Source organism: Bos mutus, chromosome 25 (genome assembly GCF_027580195.1).
Source record: "Bos mutus isolate GX-2022 chromosome 25, NWIPB_WYAK_1.1, whole genome shotgun sequence".
NCBI classification, from domain to species: domain Eukaryota; kingdom Metazoa; phylum Chordata; class Mammalia; order Artiodactyla; family Bovidae; genus Bos; species Bos mutus.
The window spans coordinates 7,039,710-7,052,109 of record NC_091641.1 but is presented as its reverse complement, the minus strand read 5'-3'; the positions used below and the strand labels follow the sequence as shown (position 1 = coordinate 7,052,109).

At 52.5% G+C, this 12,400-nt stretch overlaps 1 protein-coding gene across 1 annotated transcript in view; it reads right to left on the bottom strand.

Annotated features, from left to right (window-relative positions):
- Positions 1-12,186, bottom strand: part of CUX1 (cut like homeobox 1) — a 330,995-nt gene extending 318,809 nt beyond the window's left edge. The window contains 1 exon segment of the mRNA XM_070362072.1: positions 11,891-12,186. Within this exon segment, the coding sequence (XP_070218173.1) occupies positions 11,891-11,953 (63 nt within the window). The 5' untranslated portion in view covers positions 11,954-12,186.
- Positions 12,187-12,400: the final 214 nt, after the last annotated feature.

Sequence of the window (12,400 nt, the reverse complement as noted above, 5' to 3'; positions counted from 1 at the left end):
GGGACTGAAAGCGGAGGGAGTTTCATCCTGGCCGTCTCGAGGTTAAACACAAATATTAGCATCTAACAGCAAATGGCTCCCCTGTACCAGTATCAAGCCAGGGGTGTCAGAGAACAGTGCTGGTCAGAGACGCTTCCTCAGCCCAGCGCTCACGGCTGAACTGCATGCTGGACAGGGCACGGCCTTGCCTGAGCCAGTTCCCTCCCACACCCCCCACCCCAGGCCCCACCCCTGGGCGTCTCTCTTGCCTTCCAATTCCCCCCAACCCTTCCCACAAATCTGCTTTATGCACCGATGGGACGTTGAGGGTAGCAGGTGACACAGGGAGGGTTATGTTCAGCCCGATGCTGTAACTGCACTCCAACTATTTATTAGATACGGTTTGCTAACCTGAGTGCTCACCTCCTGGGGAAGGATTATCTGTCAGACAGTCCTTCTCTCTGGAGCTCCAATGCTGGGCGCTGACTCTGAAGTCTCACAGCAGGGGAGGCTCGAGAAAGTGTCTCGGATCTAGCGAGGCCTCGGCCAGAAAGGTGTCTGTCCACTGGGCACCCAGGTGGCTTCCACGTCCACCACACAGGCTCTGTTCAGTGTTCATGTGAAAGGACTCACCCACCCCCAAGCTCACCCTGGGTGCCCTGTGGACAGGGAACCCATTCTGATCCCCTGGCAGCCTCATCATGACGACCCTCCTTCAAGGGAAAGCCATTCTCGGGGACGGCCGGGATGACAGGGAGAGGGAAGGCAGGAGGAAGGCAGCCCCAAGGAGCCCCCTCCTCTAGTCTTGCCTGGGAAATCCCACGGACAGAGGGAGCCTGGTGGGCTACGGTCCACGGGGTCGCAAAGAGTGGGACACAACCGAGCGACTAAGCACACACTGTGGGTGTGCATCTATCTATACATACAAATGTTTTTAAAGCATCTGCTGTGTCACCAGCGGACATAAAACCAGCCAGAACGTGAGGAATCCAAGCACTCCCAGCAATGCTTTCCTTCTCTTCTCTGCCTTTTCCTGAAGCCGCACGGCAGTCCCAGCTCCAGAACTGACGAAGTTACAACACAAGGTAGGAGGGGGGATCCCCAAGCTAAGATGAACTCTTCAGCCCTCCCCGCCACAAATGACGGCAAACTCGTAGGCACCAACCAAAACGCAAACAAATCCTCCGGGTGCTTCAAACCCCGGGTTTCAACCCATCTTCTAGGCTTCAACACCAAAACCTCTCTACTACACTTCACCCCTCCTTCTGCCAGGGGCTAAGCCCCTGAATTCCCCATGCCCCCTACCCCCGCCATTCCCCCCAGTGCCCGTAGCCCAGCAAAGGAGCACATCCACTTCTTCCTCGTGGATGCCAGGCCCTGCCCCACCCCCCAATCGGCCACCCAGGCTGGACCCCAGGGATGGTGGCTCCTTTCGCACCCTTTCTCAGGGAAGGCCTGGCAGCCCTCACTTCCCCAAATCCATGCAAATGTTCATGCAGCCAGACGGTGACGTCACCCCTACAGAAATACCCTAGGTACTTTGTAAATGAAGAAGCAGAGAAAGCACGCAGGCTGTGAAGGCCACTGCTCTGAAAGGGAGCTACTCGGTCAAGCTGCACCCACGCCCACGGGCCAGCTTCCGGGGTGCCGAGCACGTTTCTCCGGTGCTGACCCCCAAGCCTTCGTGTTGCTTGCCACTTGCCTTCTCTTGCGTTGGTGGGGTTCTGATCCTTACAATACCGACTTTCCCCCGGTTCATGTGGGGAAGTTTTCCTCCCATTCAGGCTGTGGGCAGAGTTGGAGAATAAATTCTCTGTCAAAGAATTGTTCTGCTCAATTCTATTTTTAAAAATGTGAACTTTTTGCATTATGTGCCACAAATACGATTATGTGTATCTTAACCAACCTATATGTCACTTGGCAATGGAGGACTTTAATACACGGGAATAAAACAAATGAAAAGAAATACATGCGCTAGCCCTGTGTACCTATCAGTAGCTTTCAAAACACAGCCATTTGAACGTACTCTACCTACCTTTCACAATCGGAAGAAGACTTCCATTTGCAGTTCTGAAATTAACTAGCTGAGTGAGCCTCAAATCAGGAATACACAGGTCTGCCTGCTAAGAGAAGCCCAAAGTTCTCCTACAACAGGACTCACTGGGAGCCCCGAGTTGGGGTGGATGCATGCCAGAGTGCAGGGTATTCAGTGGGTGCACTGAAGGCATAAGGCGGGCGCCCAGGAAGGGCGATCAGAAGCTGAGAGGGCGTTATGTGGGGTCCATCAGAGACAGCAAAGGAGGGCACTCAGAGACCACCAGCCACCCCCTCTCCCGTGCTTCCCCAGCTGCACAGAACTCGGCTCAAGCTTAGCCTCTCCCGCTCTGGACACTTTCCCTGCCCACCCCACCACAGTCAGGACGCCCTTCCTCTGCCGCCCTCCACCATCCTACAGGCACACACCAGCAGAGCCGCATTCCAGCCACCCGGCCCCTCTCTGCGCATCTGGGCTGCTGGCTCTCCGGCCCTGCATCACAGTGCCTGGTGCATGAGGGGGCTCCCTCTGTGGCATTGGCTAAGATGAAAAAGAGGTGCATAAACCAGGCTGGGTACCCCAATGTGCAGGGGGAAGAGGGGGAGGTCCCCTCCATGGAGCACCGACCCGGGGATCCTTCCACAGCGGGGAAAAGGTGTAGGCGATGTACAGACACCCTTCAGGAACTCTGCCTGTTGAGGAGTGTGCTCTCCATCCTGTGCCAGCGGGAGCCACCGCGGATGTTTAAGGAGAGGCATGAGACGATGGAATCAATGATTGGGGAAGGTTCATCTGGCTGTCGCACCTATAATGATTACGACCTGTTTCAGACAGGCAGTTCTGAAACTGTGTTGGTAAAGGCTAATACTCCCAGCTCCTGTGTGTTAGGAAGATTTGGCTCTCACACACAACACCCCCCCCCAAAACTAACTTCATACACACACACACACACACACACACAAGATGTATTAAAGTATCAGTGTGTATTAAAATGACAGCATAATTACATACCAACACAGAGCAATGTAAAACAATCGCAAACCATTCCTTACTCCTGACAATGACGTTCAACCATAAGCGGCAATATCCTTCCTCTTCCAATTCTACGTCAACACTGACAAATTAGGGTGCTGGGGCGGAGGAGCTGTGGGGGCGGGGGGAAGCCCGTGTGCCCCACCCACCCAGCCCCAGGGTTAGCAGGCTCCAGGTGACAACTTCCTGACTACATATCACACTGCCCTGCGAGGGAAGGGCTCGGCAGACCCTGGCCACGGCACTGATCCTCTGTGCTTGCCCGTGACCGTGAGGTCCCTGGTGGACCAGGGCACCTGGACAGGGCATCTTGGCAGCAGCCTGGGCTTCCTGTCTGGGTCCTGGGTCCCACACATGCCTAGGGAGCAGAAGCACGACTCCGAACCTGACCTTGTCTCCTACTTGGCTGCGTGGTGTGACAGCACACAGTGTTATGTAACGACGAGCTGAGGTACAAGTGAAATGAAGCAATTCCAGCAAATTAAGGTTTCTCCACTGGTTTACATGACCGCTCCTGTTCTCAAGCTTTCTGTTTCAAAAGGGTACAGCTTACAACACCTCTGCTGTGTGAACAGGAAGGGAAGATGGAATTTTATTTGCAGGTCTATGTACAATTTTAGTTGTAATTTCTGCACACTGGTGACCCAAAATCTTTTCCCCTTTGAAAGGTCTGCATTCCATGGGCAGCTGCTACCTACACGCTCGGCGAGGGCACAGCAGAACAATGTGAAACAGAAATAATTCACTGTACACAGAGCTGCATGGGTTCAAGTTATAGGTCAACTATCGTGGGGAAAAACTGAAAATAAAGGACATGCTTCACCATTATCTGCCGCACCTTTCAGAATGAAGCAAAAATGGTGATAGGAGCAACAGAATGTTCTTATTTTCAGGGTGAGGGGGAAAAAATGTCTTTTCCAAACCTAATCAAAAAATTAAATGTACAATTCCCTCCAGCAAGAATTTTATTTTTAATTTTCATTTACATAGTATCTTTCTTCCAAGAATCTCAAAATAATGGAGTTCCACAAATACTTTAAACCAAAAAAAAAAGAAAAGTTGTCACAACGAAGGAGGGGACAGGCGTGGCGGGGCAGGAGCTCGGAGGAGGGACGAGAAGTGGCAGGCAGGGTGACAGGAGGCGCTCGGGGCTGGCAGCGCCCAGGCTGAGGGCGGCTCCGAACCAGCCCTTCCTCTGTCAACAGCCCACAGGCCTTGCTTCTGTTTGCATCTTCAAGACAAGGATCTACCTTTGGTGTCACTTACTAGCTTTATATCAAACTATTTTGATCTAAGCAGAGACTGCTCCTCTAAAACCCAAGGGGCAGTGGCAACAAACCAAAGACCCTCGCAGGTCCAAAATAACAACCGAATCAAGATGCTTAAGATATACAACTATGTTAGAAAACAAAATACTAACAATTCATTAGGGGGAAAGACCCAATGTTAAAGAGAGACTACCTTGCTTTTAGGGGGATATTGGAAAAGAAGGTTTTGAACTGGTTGGGTTGTTTTTTGGGTATTTTCTTTTTTTGTTTTACAGCTGGGTGGACAGGATCTGAACGTCTTACATTTAGCAAAAAGCTGTCAACACCCAAATAAAATTTTAATGACAGTAAGAATGGCATTCTATTTCTCACAATTTCACAACGTTCACTTAAGAAAGAGCTAATTTGTCAATTTGTTTTTCCCTTAACCAAACTCAAGACACCTCAACTATGCATAACTTAAAAAAAAAAAAAAAAGTTAACTGCTTTAACTTATTAGATAAACACAGTCAAAGAGAATGATGTCTTTAAGAAAACAGGCCCCATGCTGGTATACTCGGGTCAATGCTAAGAAAGAACAAGCTTCTGAGCAAGCTCTGGTAATTTCTTCCGACATGAACTTCATAAATCACAGTCAGAAGCATCCAGGATTTCAACTGTCAGCTGACTGAGTTGGCCACAAGGAAGATCTGGTAGCCCTGACCGTGGCCTCTCGTGTTTTATAAAAGGTGGGATCACTCACCTTTCCCAACTTCACAAGTGCCTCAGAGGAGGAAATGGAATCTAGTCAGTTTCATGTCAGGCTCCTACCTGGCTATTCTTCCAGCCGCTCTGCAGTGCTGGGTAAATTCTTGGGAGGATTGAATACTCCCATCCCCAATCCTTTCCAGTTACCTGTCCCCTGGTGGTGTTCCTAAGAACTGGGTAGGGGGAGACCTCTTGCGCAGGGATCCTACCAATCACATCTGAAGAACTTCCCCAGGGCTGCCCCTGGCCCAGGGCTCTAATAAACACAAAATCTCTGCCTCTTGCCTGCCCGCCCTGGGGCCTCCTGCAGGAAGGAAAAGTCTGCAGACTCAAATGAGGAAAACTGACAACATTTATTTTGCGCATTAACATCACCCTATCAGAATTTAATTATAGCAAGAATTAGAATTATTTTTATTCGAGAGTTGTTTACTTTTCAAAGGAAAGGTTCTTGATGGGTTCTGTAACAAATTAGATGTCTTTCAGGAAGAGCTGTTTGCCCTCATTATGTTTCTTTAACTGTGTCGCATTAAACGAACAGGGTAGCACACACAGTTTTTAAAGTCACAGCCCAGGTGCATTAGCCCAGGTGTCTGAAAGCCATGGCTTCAAGCCACTGTACTAATGAGTGCAATGCCACAGGTCCCCCCTCAATCCCAGGTAGCCCCCTGCCGGAACACCTTCAGCCCAGCCCGAGACCCTTCTCCTCCACCAACTTTCTCAGAACGCAGCTGAAAAGTAGACTACACCTCAGGAAATCCAAGACTTTGACAGAACCAACAGGTCAATACAAATCAGCACCTAAACACCAACTGAAGCTTGGTTCTTAAATATACAACGAAACCAAGGCTATCAGCTGGTTGGGAAAAGTAAAAGAGGAAAAATGACTGGGATAATCTAGAGGGCCCCACCATGACATATTATTGACATATCCCCTTAACCTGGCTTTTTGTTTGGTTTTGTTGGTATTTCAGGTTACATCTCTAGATGTGCTTCAGTTCAGTTCAGTTGCTCAGTCGTGTCTAACTATTTGCAACCTCATGAATCGCAGCACGCCAGGCCTCCCTGTCCATCACCAACTCCCGGACTTCACTCAGACTCACGTCCATAGATTCTGTGATGCCATCCAGCCATCTCATCCTGTCGTCCCCTTTTCCTCCTGCCCCCAATCCCTCCCAGCATCAGAGTCTTTTCCAATGAGTCAACTCTTCGCATGAGGTGGCCAAAGTACTGGAGTTTCAGCTTTCGCATCATTCCTTCCAAAGAACACCCAGGGCTGATCTCCTTTAGAATGGACTGGTTGGATCTCCTTGCAGTCCAAGGGACTCTCAAGAATCTTCTCCAACACCACAGTTCAAATGCATCAATTCTTCAGCACTCAGCTTTCTTCATAGTCCAACTCTCCCATCCATACATGACCACTGGAAAAACCATAGCCTTGACTAGACGGACCCCCTAGATGTGCTTAGGGAAAGTTAATTTATTCTAAATCTTTATCGGGGTGTAATAAAATGTATCCAAATACTCATGTCAACAAATGTTTATTAAATCAGAAATCACAAATGGATTCACAATTTCTGTGCCATTTTTAGTTGTATAATACAGATATCAAATCGCTTGTCTAATTATGCCATTAAAGTTCCCTTTTCACTCCATGATCAACCTTCACACAGTTCTCTCAGTGTCCAAGCACACACGGGCATCCGGTCCCTAAAGTGCCCAGCACGACTGAACATCCAGGTATAAACTGCAGTGGGGCACAGGGAGAGGTCACAGAGCCCCTCTTCAAAAGGCTTGGACAAAATGAATGGCCATACGTAAGAAGTGTCTCTGTGCTTTGCTATAATAAAGATTCAAACACGGGATTCCAAGAATTCCACCTGTTTTCAATTAGATACCAGAATTGCTTGAGTGTTTAAACTACATTCACTTGCTACTTATACAAAACAATTCTTCTGGGTTTTTTGAACATTTTAAGTATGTTAAAATAAGATTAAGGGTCTGGTTTAAACAATCAGAGGCAGGAGAATTTCAGCTGAAACCAAAACTATCTCTCTGCAGCCATAACGCAAGGGCTTCAGACAAAACAATAGGATGAAATACACGAATTTCGGTCTTTGACAATTACTTGTAAAAATCAGACCTTTCATAGGGAAAGCTACTTTATGTATATATACATATACGGATGTTTATGTTATATAATGTATATAATACATTAAAGTGGGTTTTTAAATAATTTCTAAAAATACAAGATCCTATATATTTAATGTTTATAGAAACTTTTTGTTATCGCTGTGTTATACAGTCCATCAGATACAACTGTCTTTTAAATCGGTGAAACTGACATGAGGCCAATCATGTGAACTGAAAAAATATGGAAGCACAGGTAGGAATCCGGCCTAGCCCTCGCAGGATTTTTCACACAATGGATTTCTCTTTTTAAAAAATGTACAACTTTTCCTTCAACAATTTTGTCCTCCTTTCATTTCACTGTGGATGTTCCTTGTGCTTTTACAGATGAGCTGAAACACACACGGATTTTTCTACTGGGAGCCTTGGTTTTTCCTCTCAGGATGTGATCCCAGCCTCAGAAGGAGTTTAGACTACTGACTGCTCCAGGTAGATGCAAAGTTGGGGGGTCCCAAGGTACAGCCTGGTGCTTCTGAACAGGGACCCCTTATGCCCCCACCCAGCCTACTTCCCCCAACCCCACCCCAAGCAAACCCTGGTGGGTTTGTTTGAATTGCATACAACAGGGCAGAGGACTTTTGCAACAGTCACTAAAGGTCTTGGGCTCAACTGACTCACCAGACAGCATTTTTAAGGTCAGCTCAGTGGATTGATTAGGAGAGCTATTCCTGAGGACGGGCAATCTGTCCCTTCCCCACTTTCTCATGTCGCTAACTACAGGCAGATGGGGGAAACTGGGGGAAAAGGGAGAAGGGGGCCTCTACGGACCCACCACTGCAAGAGGTGCTGCATAACTTAACCTCTTCCCTGACTTACACTTTTTTAAAAAAGCAAGCAAACATACAACTCCCCCTACCCCCTCCCCCTCGAAAAAAACCTACGCATAGTTTCATAGAGGGGGACAAAAACTTTAATCAACTGATAATGACCCCTTCCCACACACAATCTCTAAGACACTGATATTATTAAGAGAACCAAAAAAACAAAGGCAGCAGCTGTGTGGAGCCCCGTCCCCCATTTGTTTACTCTTTATTTTAAACGGTCCTAGATGAGATACAAATTATAATCAAAATAATATACTTCGTTTGGGGAAGCATCCTGGATGGCTGGTAATGTACACACTTCCTTAACAGGAGAAAACAAAATAAAAGCAACCAGAAAATGGACTTGCAGCAAAAATGAAATTGCTTTCTTATTTAAAAAAAAAAAAAAAAAAAAAACGTTTAAAGGTTACTTCTGCAGAGGTTCCTTAAAGGGAAAGACTAGTCACCATGTAGGAATAATGCTCCGAAGGGAAGCCAGGCACTGGCAAAAAGCTACCCTAACATACAGAGTTACATGAGCTTGTTTTAGAAAGTGTCCTCTTTCCAAACGTGTATTTAAAAGGCAAATTTATACAATGGTGTTTTTCTTACTTAAAAAAAAAAAGCCTCGTTTTTACAAGTCTGGGATAGGATAAAAAACTTGTCCAACTAGTCTTAGCAAGGCCAGAGCCCTGAAACTCCCATACCACAAGACTTTGGGACTAAAAAGGAAACAAAATACAGCTCAGTCTGCAGAAACTCTTCCTGGGCACTCACTCCACGACCCAAGGCAGCTTCAAGGCAGACCGAGCAGAGGGCCCAGGGCTCAGCCCCAGGTCCCTGTGTCAAGCGAGGAGCTCCCAATTGGACCCTCAGGGACCCAGTCTCTCTATCCTCAGGTAGCAATACCACCACCCTCACTTGGCTCCGCAGGCAACCTGAGCTCAGGAGAAGGGGCTCTGGAAAGACGAGAGGAGTCTGAAACTAATGGATTCTCTCTTCTCAAACTGCAGTTGCCCTGGCTCACTTACTGTCTGTGGGAACAGAGACGACGCTAAACCAGATATCAACTCCAAAGGCCTCTTCAGGGCCCAAAGAAAGAACCACTTTCACGTTCTAGAACCTGGGCATCCCATAGGCAATTGAAGGCTTTCAAACAGGTGATGAAGTGGCAATCGAAAACCGTCTAAGGCCAAATCTTCCATCCACCACCAAAAACCAGTAGGCTGCTCAGTAAAGAGAACGAGGCTCAGATAAAGAATTTTTTAAATTCAAGATCAACATCTGAAAGTTCTTGAACATGAACTGACAGGGAAACTTTTCATTAAAGTTATACACCTAAATGCACCCCCCCACCAAGTGCTCCAGTGAAGATGTAACTAATCACCAAGGAGTGGGTGAGGGCATCAAAGAGGTCATAAAATCTAATAACTCCGGAGAAATCGAATCCATCTCCCAAGCAGTTTTTGCCAGGACACTTAAGGAAGAAACCACCTTGGTATTAGACTGGAATGTCACATTTAGGAAGACAAGGGGAAAAAAAAAAAATTAAGGTTTGTCTCCTAAAACTCCACAACGGGTTTTACAGTAAGCTCAGGAATTAAATTATGGTAAAAGGGAGCTATTTTTACTAAAACAGGGTAGACCAATTTATCAAAAATGCCATTCGGCTGTGTTCATTACATTCAGGAATCTAATTTACACAATAGACACTTCGGAATAATCTATTTTAGTCAATAAACACTCAAACTCCTTTAAGTTTTAATCTTATCGTAAATACATATTTCACATAGTCTTCTTCCTAGTTAAGTGAGAAATTTGAAGAAATTTCATAACGGCCGTGAGTCTGCTTTATCGCTCTTACTACGCAGGCAAGAGCAGAAAACAAGCATATACAATTAAAGTTGTCAGACTCCGTTTACATACGTTTTAATCCAATCCACTGCATTTCATGCAAGTCTGCATCTGGAGTTCATTTCCTTTCCTCCTAAAAGTACTGTAGGTCACTATCACCAGTGCTCCGGGTTAGGAAAGTTCGGCCAAGTTTACCTTCAAGCACACCTTAGAGCTGAGAGCAATAGCTGTCCCACAGGGACGCTGAGGGACCCTCCCCAACCCGGAGCGCCTGGCCGCCCTGGGCCCCTCGAAGCCGCAGACACCTCTCCAACCCCCAACGCCAGCGCTCGCTGAGCTTCGGGCCCACACTCAGCTCACCTTCAACTTGGCTCCAGCTACGCACAACATCCACCTGGCAGAGTCTCGGGGCTGTCCAGGAGCCGCCAGCGCGGAGCTGGCAGGTCCCAGGCGGACCCCGAGGGCGCGCTGCTCCCCTGGGTGGGGGGTGGCAGGCAGGAACGCGCTCCCTGGGCACGGCTGCGGCTCGGGAGACGGATGGGGAGCCCCAGCACGATCCCCTCTCGGCGCCTGGGGTTGGGTGCGTGGACCACGGCCCGGCACACCACTGTCCAGTGGGACACCCGGGGCTTTGCTTTCGAGAACACGATCTGGGTAGGCATTTCGGAGCGGACCCGCCGCGCTCTCCATTGCCCACCCACCCCCCTCCACCCGCCGCCGCCGCCGCGGACCCTGCTAGGAGGGCAGGACCTCAGAGGAGAGGGTCCGAGAGGAGCTGATGGGTCACTGGCAGCCGCAGGAAGCCCCGGGCACGGGGCGAAGGCCGCCCGGATAGGCAGCGGGAGCAAGCGCCCCGGGCCGCGACACACCGCGCACCCAGGCGCAGAGACGGGCCTGCGCTCGGGGAAAGTTGCAGTCCTCCTCCGGCGCCCGCACCCGCGCCCCGGGGGCACCCGACCCCCGGGGTCCGCGTGCCGGGCACCCGCTGCCTCCCGCAAGTTTCCCCGAGCGCCCCTACCCGGGTCCCTGGCCGCGGAGGGGCCAGTCCGTGCCGCTGGTGCAGGCACACAAAAGAGCGGGGCGGCTGCGGGGTCTGCGGGTGGCCCCCCGGGCGCCCGCCCGGACGTAAACAAACCCCGGGGTCCACGCAGGGGGAGCCCCACGCCGGGCGCGGGAGTGGCGGCGCGGTCCCGGCCCGCTAACAGCCCGGAGTGCGGGGCGGGGGGCGGCGGCGGCCGGGGCCCCAGCCAGCCGGGGCCCGGGGAGCGCGGACGCCCGCCCGGCCACCCGCCCGCCTGGCCGGAGCCGAGCCGGGCCGCGCCGCCGCCGCCGCCGGTGGCCGCTCTGACCCTCCCCCGAGCCGGCGGCACCACAGCGCCACCAGCCCCAGCTCCGCCGCGCCGGCGGCTCCTCCTGGAGAGGCAGGCGCTTCACCCCCACAGCAACTCCCCACAAACTTTCCCCGGGAATACGGCGGGCCGGGGGGCGCGGGGCGCGCGGCCGGGCGCCGCCGCCGCCGCCGCCGGGCCGCAGCCCCTCCCGGCGCAGCGTCCGCCGCCGCCGCCCGCCCGCCCGCCAGCCAGCCTCCCGCTCCCCCGGCTCGCGCGCGCGCCCGCGGGCCGCCGGGGCCGCCCCCTCCCCGGGTCCCGCGGCGGCGGCGGCGCAGGGCCGGGGGGGGGGGGCGCCCCGGGGTGGGGGCCGACACCGGGGGCAGCGGTGGCGGCGGCGACGGCTCCCGGCGCCATCTTGGGCTGATCGATGAATTGAACAAAGAGGATCAATTTCTGATCAAGCGAGTTATCAATGGGGGCCGGGGAGCGAGAGGGACTTGTCCCCGACTCGGCCCCGCGTTCCCCCGGCACCCCCCTCCTCCCCGCCGCCGCGGCCCCCCGGCGGCCAGGCGGCCCGGGGTCCCCGGGGGAGGCCGCGACCGCCCGCAGCCCCCACCCCCGGGCGAGAGGCCGAGCGAGGAGAAGCCTGACCTGCAGCTGCTGTAAATCAAAGCGCTTCCAATATTGAAACATCGATCCCACATTGGCCGCCATCTTGAGACATATTGAGACGGAGTGAGAGGCTGATAGAGAGGGGGCTGGAGTTCAGGAGCCGCCAGGAGGCAGCAGGCGGGCGGCGCCAAAACCCGGCCTGGAGCCGGCCGCCGCCGCCGCCACGGAGCACGCGGACTCCTCCTCACGGCGCCGCCGCAGCCATGGCGAGCCCGAGCCGGAGCCGGAGCCGGAGCCCGAGGGCGCGGCGGCCCGCCGCCGCCCGGGCCCCTCGCGCGCGCGCGCGCGCGGCCCCTGTCCGCTCCCCGCGGCGCCCGCCGCCCGGCCCGCGACCCCGCCCTCCCGAGACCCCGGCCCCGGCGGGGCGGCAGCGACGGCCGCCGGCCCGGCCCCGAGGGGGCGCTGGAGGGCGACGGGAGCGGGGCGCCCCCGGGCCCCCAGCGGGAGGCCCCCCGAGCCTGGCTCACCTGGGGCGGTTTGCGGGCGCGC